Source organism: Phalacrocorax aristotelis, chromosome 1 (genome assembly GCF_949628215.1).
Source record: "Phalacrocorax aristotelis chromosome 1, bGulAri2.1, whole genome shotgun sequence".
In the NCBI taxonomy this organism is placed as follows: domain Eukaryota; kingdom Metazoa; phylum Chordata; class Aves; order Suliformes; family Phalacrocoracidae; genus Phalacrocorax; species Phalacrocorax aristotelis.
In genome coordinates, this window is record NC_134276.1 from 185418943 (window position 1) to 185433333 (window position 14391).

Consider the following 14391-nt stretch of genomic DNA (forward strand, 5'->3'; position numbering starts at 1 on the left):
CTGCCAAAACATAGGTGCTGACAACAGCACTGCAAAGAGCCACGGTCCACTATGATGGAAGGACGGGAACTCACACACATGTAGCTACAAGTCTCCTCACAGTGAGAGCATCACGGCTGGTGCTTACACAAACTGGCTCTACCGCAGCAGACGTAAATGTGCTGATGGGGGGTTACTATGGCAAATGCACTTGGGGACAGCGCTATGGCTGTGTCCTACCTCCAGGGAACAGTAAAAAGCAGACGTGATCTAACAAGAAACCTTCACGTAACAGCTGGAGGAGATGTTGAAAACTGAAGAATGGCTTAAGCAGATTTGATTCTGATTTAGCTTTACAGCAGCTTTCTTCTCCGCACACCCAGGTTCAGAGCTGCACAGCGTTACTCCAGGCGCTGAGGTTACCGCAACGTCATTATCAGAAATGCAGGCAACAGAAGGTGACTGTTTGTTTCCAAGGCTCAAAGTTTTAATAGCAAAAATAACCATCTGCAATGACAACACGGAGGTTTTTATTCATGTTCACAGCTTTTTACACTTTATGCCCAGTAAAACCTGAGGCTGTTTAGGCAGATACCTTTTTCTAAATGAAACTCTCACTTTTAAAAGGCAATGAGTTAATAGCCAGAGATCTAAGGATATACATACAAGTGTCAGAAGTCACACGCATTCTACAAAGATGGATCATTTCTCAGTGTTTCCTTTTTCTTTGATGATCATGGAATTTCAAATTTAGCTGTAAGCCAGCCATTTTCCTATCCCTAAGGTGTCAAGAAAAAGTTCATGAGGTGCAGAAAAGGGTTAGATGAAGATAAACTCTTTTATTTACAATGGCAGGATTTTGATACCAACTTAGTCCAAAGTACCTGGAATCTTACTAGTCACTTTCATGCCATTTTTAGTCTGCTTGGATCTGTCAATCGATCTATTTTAGAAAGCTTTCCATGTCACTTTTTTAAAGGTGTATTTTAATATTTATTTATTAATATACATATATATTAAAAAGAGTTCATTATTATGCTAAGGAAAATGCAGAATTGGTCTTAGAATTATTATTCTGGTCCCTTTAACAAAATATACCACCTGTATTTGTAATCTGTATGGAATCTTCTCCTAAAATGTAAAATATTCAAAGTAAAGTCATCTATGAACAAAAATTAAGCAGTTTGTCATCATACAGAGTTCACTGGAAGAAAGCCGTATGTATTCTTGCATTTGCACTGCAAGGTAACTGTTTTGCTTGTGAATCCTTGAAACCAAGAAACAACCTAGAATAGGTCCTGCAGCATTTATTTGACTAAAACTAACCCTGAGAAGTCTTTTTAAAAAACAATCCCATTCACAAACGCTACCAGTCCATTCACACTATATGAATTCTCCAGTTAAAACACTAAATAAAGTTTGTTTTAAATGGGTACAACTACTGTCTTTTCCCCAAAAGACAAAGTAAGTGCCACTTGTATCTATTAAAAGTTGTCTTCAATAGAAGAAGGTGCAGTACACATGAGCAAGGAAGCAGTCTGCAGAAAAACATTCTCCTCTGTTACTGTCATATGCCTTTGCGGCAGACATACCTGATACTTGGAGAGCAAAAGAATCAAATAGATTCTAATACGGAAAAGCACTGAAAAAGCAGAGAAGATGCACCAGCACCGTGATGGGTTAATAAAAAAAAAAAGTTTGCTCATGTTGAGGGCCCAGTGGCTAAGGAGCTGCGAAATGGCTGCTCGGTTAGAAAAACAGCACAGAGCAACATCACACCTCATACACAGACCATAACGTTCTGGAAAGCAGAAAAAGCTGATAATGTTGCACTAAATACTAGTGAAATATTTGCTACTGGTGTCCACTCCATTCCATATACATTTGGGTATCAGAATGAACACGTATCAAGTTTTTATCTCTTGTAGGTGCTGTTGGACCTGCAAGAGAACAGACGGGAAATATAACTAACTGATACAGTAACCAGCCACACACTCACACTCAAAAAAGACTTTTATCTGAAAGGCTACGTACCCTCTTGATGTCCGGCCTTCTGTTTTTTTTCTCATTCAGACACTGATGAGCAATTGAATACAGTTTATGAACTGAAGGTACATCCCAGTCACTCATTTTTTCATCAACGTAATCCTCAATAGTTGCTTCCTCATCCTCAATTTCATCTTTGATACTTAACTACAAGAGAGTTTGAACCAATGAGTAGGTAACGTGGTAAGCGTCTGAACATTATGTTCTGCACTAACGCTCTGAAAACTTGCTTCTGAGTGTTCGTGCCTTCTCTCAACCACTTTTCTAGACAAAAAACAACGATAACAGTTCAGCAGCATAATTATTCACCAATATCTGCAGAAACAGCCTACGAGACTATAAGTGGACTATACATTGTTATTATTAATTATTTCTAATTGAGTTAACACAAAATTATAAAACAATTTTCTTCAAGCTGCATCATACAGCTTTAACCTTCTCCCAGTTCAAGGCTCAGTTTCTTAGTTTTGCCTCTTTTTTAAGAGAAGCAGCAAGACCAACGTAAAGTATTTATGTTTACTTAACAACCCATAAAAATGCAAGCTTAAATGTGAATAATTTCTTTTTTTGTCAACTTTGTAAAGCCTCTTTCTGTAAACTAACGCCTTCCGTCACCAGTCTCAGTGGCTGCCACATCTATTCTAAAGGAAACTTCTAGTCTGAAACAAATTTTTAAATCTGACTGTTTCAGTCCAAAGCTCTCCAGCTCCACCACACTTGAAATGCCTTATCTGTAATCACAAATACTGTTTGAGGAATACCTCAGATGCGTCAGCATGGTAAATGTAGTGAGAAATAAGTCAGCGAGTAGAGGCAGGTCTCTGCGTTCCTCTACAGGTCAGTCTGAAATTGCTGACTAACATTCAACTACCCCAAAATTTTCAAAGCTAAGGATGCCACATGATATTGCACTGACCATTCTCTTCATGCTTCCAAAAGTCCATGACAAAGATAAACTGTACCAGTCAAAGCACACTTTATATTCCTTTTTAGATCCTATCTCTGAAAAAGCCTGTTTCAAAAATACCCCAAAACTTCAAGATTCAATTTGACAGGGACTGAGTACTCCAAGGTCTCTACAGCACTCAATAGGGTAAGTATTATACCATTCCAGAAGATACAGCTTAGAGGAAAAAACATTCTGTTAATAGTACACAGGTATTCCTAAAGATGTGAAGAAAGTGATCTGCCATCAAACGGTATGGAACAAAACCAATCCAGACCTCAACGCTATTTTATACTTAGTAAAAAACTAAGTCTTTATGTAAAATATATTCTAGGAAAACATTGGGTTAAGTAGTTCAGAATTTATTTTTAAGCTAAGGGAAAGGCTAAATTAAGAATAGCCTTGCAAGACTTTTAATTCAAGAGAGTGATCTCAAACTCTGAGACAGTAGTTTCCTAATTAGTAGACTGAATAGTAAAAAAAGAAAACAAAATTCAACCCACCCCTCACCCTGCAAAAAAAGCCCTCACATTCCAAACTTCCCTAAGGTTAAAAACACAAGGTATTTGCAAATTATTAGTAAAGTTGAAGATGATGAAAACTGATAGGGGGATAGTAAGAAGTAAAAAGAACTGTAAAGAACAACTGAGATGAATAGTTTAACACATTCTGGTGAATGAGAACTGCCAGGGTATCTGGGTATAACAGGAGTACGCTGACAAAGCGCAACAGTATTACAATAAGCAGCAGTACCAAAACAAAGAGAATTATAGTATCAGATCAGAAGGACCTTGGGGACTGAACAGTCTTCTACCAGGCAACAGACAAAAGCTTCAGCCTCACCTTTAAGGCAAACATTGACACAAGAGCTGTTTTCATAACCACTCAGAACCTGTTAGCTGACTAAGGTTTCATATAAAGTGATCCTGGAGCAAGGGGAGGGGAGGAGAAAGCAACAGGAACATACCAGTAACTGTGGCTCTCGCTTTTCATCTACTGGAGGAAGACCTGTTATTACTTCTAGTAAGACCTAGGAGGAAAAAAAAAAGTCAGAAGAGAAAATGAAGCACAGAATAACCCTTAGCATATATACCGTTTGCAAAAAGGAGCACGACCCCCAAACGCCCACCGGATCAGTATTAGCCCAAAGATAGCTCTCAGAACAACTGATTGCTGTTGCTGTTGTTCCTACCTTTATTTCCATTAGCTGTTATTAACAGTGTGGTTTATGAATTTCAATGCAAGTTCTTCCTCACCCTACACTGTGGTGCTTCAAAGCAAGATGGAAAGATTTCCAGAGTACTCATTAACAGTATCTGGCCAACCTCCCCGTGAAACTAAATGGCACGAAGGAAGTGGTCAATAGAATAAGGGTCTTGGATCTATTCAGATTGGATTCATTATCCTCCCAAATATTAAGCTCATCTCTTTTTAGTACTCAGCTTTAAGACATATCCCACCCGGACAACATACTTCTGGTGCTTAAAAATAGTAAAACACACTTAATTTTGGAACATTTTCTTTTATATTTTTTTCCTCCCTGAGTGACATTTTTGTGCAATACTATGCAAGAAGAAATGTTCCACACTACTTCAAAATACATTTAGCTAGAACTTGGAATGTGATTTTACTCTGGTTTTTCACAAGCAAATTTATGTTTTAACGTAATTGTTGTAACCATTAGCAAATTCTGTGTTTTAAACAACATAGTCACATGATCTGAAACCAATCAAAGTTTAGAAACGCTGTCTTAAGAGCACATCTATTGGGAAAAGAAGTGATAGATCAGAGCGCATCATTTAATTTCAGATATTCTTGATTTTGTGGGCTTTTACCATTTACAAAAAAAGTCATATACTGCTTCCCCCATTCTACTTACTACTCCAAAACTGAAGATGTCCGATTTAGGTGTTATCTCTCCTCGCAGAGCTTCAGGCGCCATATAGGCTGCTGTTCCAACAATTCTTTCAGTCATGATTGTTCGTGTGAATGTTACAGATGCCCTTGCAAGTCCAAAGTCAGAAATTTTGGGCATATATGTATCAGTTAGTAAGATATTTGCACTGGGGGAGAGGGGAGGAAAAAATAAAAGATAATTTTCCAAACCAGCACAGAAATCAGGTTTTGTAATAGACTAATAACTGTTTAACAACCAAATGTAAACTATTTTGACTTTTTCTTGAAATCTAAGTTATTTATTCATTATTCATATAACAAAAAAAGTAAGAGTTAATTTTTTTAGAAATTGCTTGATTTCAAAATTAATTGCTTTAAATAAATCAAGAGCCAGCTGCCAGGATCCATCCATGTTTTTTCTTGTGCATGCATGCATGCATTAAAAAAAACCCAAACAAATAAACCTACAAATAAAGGCAAAAAATCCAATTAAAAAAAAAACAAAAACAAAAACCAAACACTCCCCTTACCCCCAAATACAAAATTTCTTGAAGAGACCAATTATGTTACACCCATATTTTGGATCTGAACATTCCTTCTTTAAGAAGGACGATAGAGAATACTTAGCTCTGATCAACCAGTACTGGATCACAGTACAATTCTTAACTGTCTAATCTCTACTCAGAACTAACAAAAGCAGGTTTTTATACCTATTGTTTAATACTATGTCAACCATTACAAATTCACACGCCAAATGAACACTAATACTCTTATTCTTCCCCTGGAAGAGAAACAGAAAACTTATTAATGCTGGAATAATGTATGTGCTGTGTTTCCACATGATCTCTAGTTTTTACCTCCATTTAAAAAAAAAAAACAAAACCAAACCCTGAAGAATGAAGCTGATCTAGAAGACCTTAATGTTTTCATAAAATGCTCTGTGGGATAAATCACAGCATAAATCTTCTACTGTTTTTTTAAACTTGTAACACCTGGAACCATTTAAAAATACTTGATTTAATATTTCTGAAATCCTCATTCTCTGATCCCCTTAACAGAATCATAAAAAAAATTAAAAACCACGTAGCCAGATACAACATGTAACACTTCCTAGAAACTTATTTTTCTTAACTTTCCCTTTTTGCTCACCCAACTTTCTCAATAAAATTAACACAGCTCTAAGTTACAATGGATTGCTTGGTATTAGAACTGTTGTAAATAGTGCTAAATATAAGACCACTGCAAAAGGCTAAACACTAGCCAAGGCACCATCCACCAGATGGTTTCATATTTAAAGCTCAACTTCTAAAAGAAGAAAGAACAGGATCACAAATTCATAAATCTGAGCTTTCTACCAACTTGAGTCAAGCCCAAAGAGCAGTCACTTTTTTGATACACCACAAAGGGCACAACAGAAGCAAGTTTTACTGCAGCTGTCAAGCTTCAAGAGATAAATGAGCTGTTTCCTGGGCATAACCAAGCCAAAACACTATGGTCAAGTCTAAGAACAGCATTCGATCCATGTCCCTTCAGCCTACAGAGAAGCTGTTCCAGTGCCTTTGTGGCTGCAAACTGTATCCACACGCCATAGCGAAATGCAGACTGAAGCAAACCTTAGATGTCTCTTCATCTAAGTTTCACCTGTGAGTGGCAGCACTATGAATAACACCAACCAAATGTATTGAACTATTCACACTGCAAGTGCAAGAGGTTGCAAAATGGAATCCAAACAAAAGAAAAAACAAACCAAACCAAAACCCAATCCTGTAATATGATCAACTCACAGCAGTTATAAGGGTAGAGTAGCATGAGGTAAAAAATGCATCCCTTCCAGTCATTACACTTGTCCAGAGGCTTAAGCAGGGAAGAAAGAAGAAACAAATTGTCAAAGTAGCAAGCACGTTTGTGAGGCAGCTGAAGCAAAAACTTGTTCCTCACAAGCTGGAAGGTCACAAAATCAAAGTGGCCTACACAGGGCAGAGTTACCAGAAGGCAAAAAGCTACTGAAACATTCATCCATAACACCGTCAGTCATTCCTTCTTATCCCTCAGAAGGAGTAAGGCAGCTGGAGCTCTTCTTCAAAGATTTAGACTTCTTTGGTATTTTAAAAAAAAACAAAACAACACAAACTGTAGAAAGTAAGAAAAAAAAAAAAACAGGAAAAAATCCCCTAACCCTACAACAAACCACCCCCCCATTTTTTGAACTCTGATATCCCTGGAGAAATTTCTGTTATAACAAACAAGTGAACATACATTATCCTTGAAGAACCCTGAACTTCATAAACCCGACTGAAGTAATTTTACTGTCTTCATAATAAACAGCAGTAAATCAAAGGAAACACTCTGAAGAAAAGTTCGAGGAAAAAGAAAAAAAAAAAAAAAGGTGAATTTTCATCTGAAAAATTCCCTATTTAGAAGTCATTATGTTCTCTAAAAGCAGCTTTTTCATTAGCAGCAGTTGTGAAAGGACAGAACTTCTGGGTGTCCTCGCAGCACTCAAATAACTATTTGATAGTAACAGATTACAATAGCCTCATAATTATCTTGGACATCTGTACTGGTCATGTCCTTGTGGCACAGGCAAGATTATGGTGATGGATGTCACTTGCAGAAAAGTTTGTGCGCCCTTGACTGAAGCAATGCTTCTCGCAATTTGTTCTCTCTAAAATTATTTTAATGGTGGGGAAGAAGAAAAAAAGAAGAAAAAAAGGAAAAAGGGAAAATGCAGCCAGCAATAGTCAGCAGCTTTTACCTCTTAATATCTCTGTGAATATGATTATTTTCATGCAGAAAGTTGATGCCATTTGCTGTACCTTGAACAATTTTACATCTTGTATTCCAAGAAATTGGTGGAGTGTCATTCTTGAATAAGAAGGGAGAAAGGCAAGTAGAAAGGTGAAAATCTAATATGTATATATGCTTACATAAAAAAACCCGAAACGTACAAAAACCCCCACAATCCAAAACCAACTTCTTGCTATGTTTCCTAGTTTTCAAGTAAATCATTAAGACTAATAGCATACATTTCTTAATTTACTTGGGCAGAAATGCACATAGTTAACAAATTCAGTTCCTTCCTCTGCATTTTGCCTTAGATTAATTCACAAGTTGAAAAAAGTGTTCTTGATAATATTAGACTCTGACCCTACAAGGCCAGCTGCACTGCCAAAAACTACCTGTATCTACTGCATCTTCACCTTTGTTCTGGCACCGATACCAGAGCCTTTTAACCCAAAGCAAATAATTCAAAGCAACCAACAGCTTTTACTAACAATGAGAAATGAATCCTCTAGTGTTTTTGGATTTACCACTTCTCAAGAGTTTAGCTTGATTCATGTTACTAACTAGACCTTAGAAGCGAGGACACCTGCACTTCAAAACCACTTCTTAATCTTGTCAGTGGTCAAGGGAAGAGGATGATAGTATTTCATCATTCTATCACCTCCCTTGCCTGCTCCTCAAAGCCCAGACAAGAAGATGACGTAAGCAAGAGCCTGTGCCCCAAACACACCCAGCGAAGTCACAAAATGAAGTTATCAGCAAGAGCACACATTCAGTCTGCACATTCCTCATCTATTCAACTTCATCAGAAGATTCTTTTTGCTCTATCAGAAGATTTTTCTGGATTTACAGATTCTGGTTTAGATTCTTTATGACTGATGTCATAAGTCTCTTCCTTGTAAGGGCCTCAGTTATTCTACTTTAGCTTTCAATTCCACCGATCTCTTGTGTGGTAGTTGCTTATCAAGTAGCTCACTTGATAATGGCCAAAGTTACCTGGATGAACATTTTCATGTACATCCTTGTCAAGCACTGCTCATTTCTACAGAGCAACTTGCACTGCCTTAAGTAAAGCTTAGTCTCTCTTCTGCACTGATTCAGTTAAAAAAAAAAAAAAAGTAAAACAATTGCAAATGTGTAAGTGAGTGCAAGAAAATCAACCAAACCAATCTGAAACAGCAGTGCTACCAAACATATCCAGTCCTTTCCCCAGCCACTGCTACTCATTCTCACCCTAACACCACTTCTTCCCTGTTGGGACAGACGTATTTGTGCAGCCTTGCAGAAGAAACGTCTCTTAAAAGTAAAATCAAAGATTTTTTTCACCGAGTATTTTTTCAGTCTGATCAGTTCCCTAACCCAGCTCTTCCTCCAACTACTAAATGCTTGAGCTGGTACAACAGGAAGATCAGTGCAGAAAAAAGCAATACGACATTTTTAGCCCTGGGGGCGTAGAGGGCTGAAGTAGCACCAGTTTAAGATGGTCACCAGATTACAACCTCAGAAGCTGCATTTGCTTAGTATAAAGCAGATTTTGTAACTCCTTCGAACTAACATGGACACTCATCTACTAGGTTAAGTCTAGTTTACTGTTGGTGTCACTCTAATAAGCAACTGTTTGTCCTTCGTATGCAGAGTTGCCTCACCAAAACCAAAGCAACTTATTATTTATTAAAGGACAAGGATAGAAGACGTTATTTGATTAAATCATAAGCAAACATTGCATTTACACAAAATACTAATTACAAAATATATTTCCCATTTATTTAGGTAGTTCAGAAACAGCTATGCAGATTATGAACATTGTGTTATAACCACTATCACAAGGGCAACAAACAAAGGGCAATTTCACAATGTAGAATCTCAAGAACTAGCAGAGAACATGCCAGAACCAGGAAAATCCTGCAGCAGCCTCTGCTCTGCTCCACGAAGGCATAGCAAGCCCGAGCTCCCATGCCACTTCAGGTACTAGTATATGACATTGTGTTCTCAGCCTGCTTTGACTTTAATGCATCTACAATTTCTGTATAAAGCATTATTGGAAGAATACTTCTTATCATCTTCGTCTCCTAGAACACAGAAGTAAGTAGTAAAGCATCATTTGGCCCTTACAGTTCAGTACTGTTTCAAAGATGTTTCATAGATACCTGTACTTCAGCAAAGTAAGACAGCTGGAAGCTAGAAAAGATTTTACTTACCAGACAAGCAAGTCTGTCAAGCAATGAACCGTTGGGCATGTATTCATACACCAGACATGGCTGAGCACCATCACTTGAGAAACCAAGTAGTTCTACTAGATTCTCATGTTGACACCTACAGAAAAACAATTCTATGCATATATGCTCTGAAAGACTCCCGACATTTGAGGAAAATGCAAGACAGAGGGAACTTGATCCCCAATTACTTATTTCAGCCCTACTGCACATAGCCAGGTTTCTGCAGTGGTGCTTTAAAACAAACAAAATACAGTCATGTTGTATATGAAACATTCTCACCTAGCAAGTAAATCATTAAGTTATGCTAGAAAGACAAAAATAAGGGATCACACTAGATAATGTGTTATCTGTCAACTCTGATTTCCATAAAAGGCTATAATGACATCGTATAACACTGTACTCACTTTGCCATCATTTTTATTTCTTGATCAAATTGCTGTTTCAAGTCCTGAATACTAACATCAACCATCTATAAAAGGAAGTATTTGATGTTAATATCGCTGGCCATATTAAAATGCACAGTTGTTCATTAAAAAAAATAAATCGGAATTGTAAGCCTCTCTTCAGATTAGTTACATGTAACCACTACTTAACTGCTTATAATATTTTTTTTTCACTCAACTCAAAAATAAAGTATCAGAACATGATTTTTAGTTCCATGTAACATAATATTATTGGACAAATGGATCCAGTTTCAGCACAGTCACCAATTTACCCATTTGATTTCACTGTAGTTATCCACTAATAGCACTTACTCATTACAAAATTAATTAGACAAACCATTGGTTATAAAGACAAACACTGTGGCAACAGCTATTTAGCTTGTGAATCGTTCACCTGATCCTGAAAGGGAAACCTCTGTAGCACCCCTTCCTTCTGCCAATTCTTGTGTGCAGGGGAGGGAGCGGAACTGTGGGAACACTCTGGTCTTCCAGACTACTTGCCTGAGCCCCCAAAGGTGGGCAACAGAAAAGGCAAGACTTCATCTCTGGTGACTCTGCCAACTCACACCACTCATGGGACTACAGGATGAGGTTCTCAACCCAGCTAATATTTAACATGGTGACACTTTCTGAAGTGTATCATTCAACACTTTCCACAGATGAACAAGTCTATACTATAAAGTACACAGTCATTCAAAACAAAAATGCCCAAGATAACTCACAGCAACGAGCTTCTTGACAGCCACATTTCTGCCATTGATGTAGCCTTTGAACACAATGCCAAAGCCACCTTCTCCCAGTTTATTACCTCCAGCTGATTCTGGTCGCGCATCAAAATTATTTGTAACACTTTCCAAGTCGTGAAACCAAAAATTATGAAAATCTGAAAGACATATTTGACATTTAGCACAACCATGGTTTCGCTTAAGAACAAGTGTCTTGAGTACGTTCTCTGCATCAGTTCTATTAAACCCAAAACTTGCTACCATGCAAATCCTGACATAGTAGAGTCCTACTTCTGGTTGGTGAGGAAGATACCAGGAAAAAAAAAATGAAATGCAGATAAATATATTTAATCACCTATGCATAATTTTCTTCACAACTAGCACTGTAGCAGCCTTCTGATTGTAATTTTTATTAATACTTATAATACAGGTAATAGAAATTAAATACGCAGCAGATGACAGACCCACACTGCATCAGATGTAAAAAACATATCTAGATCACATCATGTTTCTGCCAGTAATCCAAAAGTGGACCTTTAGGAAGGGACTAACCATATACCTTGCTAGAATGCTTTCTTTAGTCATCTTTTCTCCAACATGTCTAGTCATTTCTGACATGTAAAATCCAGCTTTAAAACACAAGATGCTAAACAGCCTACAAAATCAGTATTGAAAAAGGACAACAGGATTATACGTAGCACAAAATAAACTGCAATTTAATTAACAGTCAAGCCTTCCATCAGAGTAACCGCCTTGTTGGCAAGGTGCATCTAATATTCAGAGATGTTGTTATCCAAGCTAAATTTGCAGCCACACAGAACAAGCGAGATGCTGCTTCCCATAAATGCATGACATTGGGGATAGTCATCACTCTAATGCATTGCTATCATTTATTTCACATGGGGTAAAGGACAGATCAGCAAAAATGATTGTACTTAATTCTACCAAACTAAGGGCCTACCTGTGTTACTAGACTGTGAACTGCTATTTTCTTGACTTAAACAGGGAGGAGCTGAATGTTGCTTCTCAGTACTCTGAGCTAAAACAGGCTTTACAGATGCCACTTCTTTTTCCTGTATAGGCAGTTGTTTCTCATGTATAGGCAAAGTTTCCTGTGAAGAAAGAGGTAATGTAACTTCTTGTGCCATCCTTACAGCTTCTGAAAATGGAATTTAGAAAAAGTGTTAACTACATTAGGAATCAGAAAAACCAAATAAAATTAATGCCAGTATTTACCAAGATAAGAAGACGCGTAAGCGTCATGAAAAGGTTATATTCTGCCACCATGTGTAAGCTGCAGGACTCTTATTTAAACTTGAAATTCTAATTTAAACTTATTACAAATAATGGAAAATTGAAAATATATCCACTTGTGGTTATTCTGACCTAATCCTTTCTGATTTTCAAGTTACTGTGAAGCTCTTTAGCATCTTAGAAAACTGAGAACACAGTACAAAAGGTGTAAGAATAACAGTTACCTGGAAGCAAAAGGCTTGCTGGTGCTAAGAATTGATTCCTGATCAGCAGATCCACAAGATCACCAACTGTACAGTTTGTCGTTCCCCAGTCATAAAGTAATTCACACGTGGGGCTCCTTCCCATTTGTACAAATGCCTCAAATCTCCTTAAAAGATAAATTAAGGCTGACATTAAAAAAAAAAAAACCTCAAGAACCATGAAGAAGGGAGTTTAAAGGTAAATGAAAAAAACAAAAAAATCTGGATGTACTGAACTGTACAATTATTTGCAAATCTTCTGAAAATGCAGCTAATAAAAACTCACAGGAAAAATATACAAATTATGAGGAAAAACTAAGGAAAAAATATGCATACATGGCTTCAACATTTTGTCCAGGACCCATAATGCATTGGTACATGGGACTAACAGAAGAAAATGTCAGTGAAAGACAGAGGGCAAGTCAGAGCCAGACCAAATGAAAAAAAACTTTGTTTTCCATCCATTTGGCATTCACACTTCATTGTGAATATTTTGAGGTGGGCATTAAGCAGAAATTGAGATCCATTATTCTGACTGATTTATTATTATTAAAGACAAAGATGTAATGCTAACATCACTAGAAAGACTGGAAACCCAAGATGACACATAGGATATTTTAAAATCTCATAACCTTTGAAATAGCTTAAGGATTCAACAATCCCTTCTATCAACAAGGTGTCCATAAAATACTGCTGACATTACTTCTAAATTAAACTTGTTAGTTTTAGGCCTTGGGTTCCCTACGTTTGTTGGACATTTTCTTGGGAACAGTGAATTCGGAGTTACAGTCCAGCTGTCTCTTGTGCGACAATGCACGATGCAGTCAGTGTTCACCAGTCTCTGAGGCACAGAAAGTTACACAGCCAACACTGTATCGCTAAAAATACGTATGTCCATGGCCCTAATGAATTCTGATTTCCTTAGTCAATTTTCTTTGCTTGTAGCTCGTCTGAAAACCGAACTACAGAACAGTTAATTACCTTGGGTTTACTAGGGAAACGGTACTGTAAGATGAGTGCGTAAGTACCTGGGATGGGCAATGGTATGGGATGGACAACGCTATTTACATTAAACAAGTAATAAACAAGATTATGTTATGTAACTTCTATATAGGACCTTATATGCATTTGGTTGTATCTGCTTTCACCGGAGGGGTTGGTTATATCAACGGCTAATTTCTTCCACCCTTCTTGCGGATCCATGAAGTCTGCCAGCTGCCTCATGAGCCCGTAGCTAATGCAGCGGACGTACGTTGAGCTCGTTACGGGCTTGCTCATCCTGGCAGCTCCTGAGGAACGCAAACGGCGCCGTCACCCGAGAGGCTCCCGCGGGTCGCCGCAAGCCAGCAACGCCTCAGACCCGACACCGCAGCTGCTTCGCGCCCTCCCCGACCGCAGCCACCCCCGTCCCGCTCCTCACAGCTCCGCCAGCCGGTTCCCGGCCCTCCGGGGGGCCCTGTCCCGTCCGGTCCCGTCCCATCCTGCCCCGCTCCGGGCCGCCCCCCCGCCACGCAGCTCCCGCCCTCCCTGGTAGGCGACCCCCCGCCCCCAACCAGCGGTGGGAACCACCTCACCTCACCTCACCCCACCTCTCCGCCGACCCCGTCGCTTCCTGGCGGCGTCCCGCCCCACCCGCCTTGCTTCACGTCAGGCGTTCCCACTGCATCACTTCCCCTTTAAGAAGGAGTGATTTAACCTCTGACGACGCTGCCGTCACCGGGACGGACACGGTGGCTCGGTGAGGAGAAAGCGGAAGCGCTCATCTCCCACGCGGCTTTCCCATAGGCCTCCCGGGATATGCCCCGCCCCCTCCGGCCCGCCCCGCGGCTGGGGGGGGGGGGCGGGGTGCCCCCCACTGCT

General features: G+C 38.9%; 1 protein-coding gene across 6 annotated transcripts; it reads right to left on the reverse strand.

Annotated features, from left to right (window-relative positions):
- Positions 1 to 983: 983 nt before the first annotated feature.
- On the reverse strand, positions 984 to 14230 carry IRAK4 (interleukin 1 receptor associated kinase 4). Of its 6 annotated transcripts, none has more exons than XM_075080978.1 (12): positions 14111 to 14230; positions 13649 to 13820; positions 12514 to 12659; positions 11997 to 12194; positions 11033 to 11193; positions 10272 to 10336; positions 9850 to 9964; positions 7623 to 7732; positions 4851 to 5034; positions 3939 to 4001; positions 2014 to 2172; positions 984 to 1919 (listed from the first exon to the last, which is right to left on the reverse strand). In XM_075080978.1, the coding sequence occupies exons 2-12, from the start codon at positions 13807 to 13809 to the stop codon at positions 1887 to 1889; spliced, it is 1395 nt and encodes a 464-aa protein (XP_074937079.1). In that variant the 5' UTR covers positions 13810 to 13820; positions 14111 to 14230; the 3' UTR covers positions 984 to 1886. The 6 variants fall into 6 exon arrangements, with proteins under 6 accessions (XP_074937079.1, XP_074937080.1, XP_074937077.1 ...); XM_075080979.1 differs by having other exon boundaries at positions 14106 to 14206; XM_075080976.1 differs by having other exon boundaries at positions 14121 to 14202.
- Between the last annotated feature and the right edge of the window lie 161 nt (positions 14231 to 14391).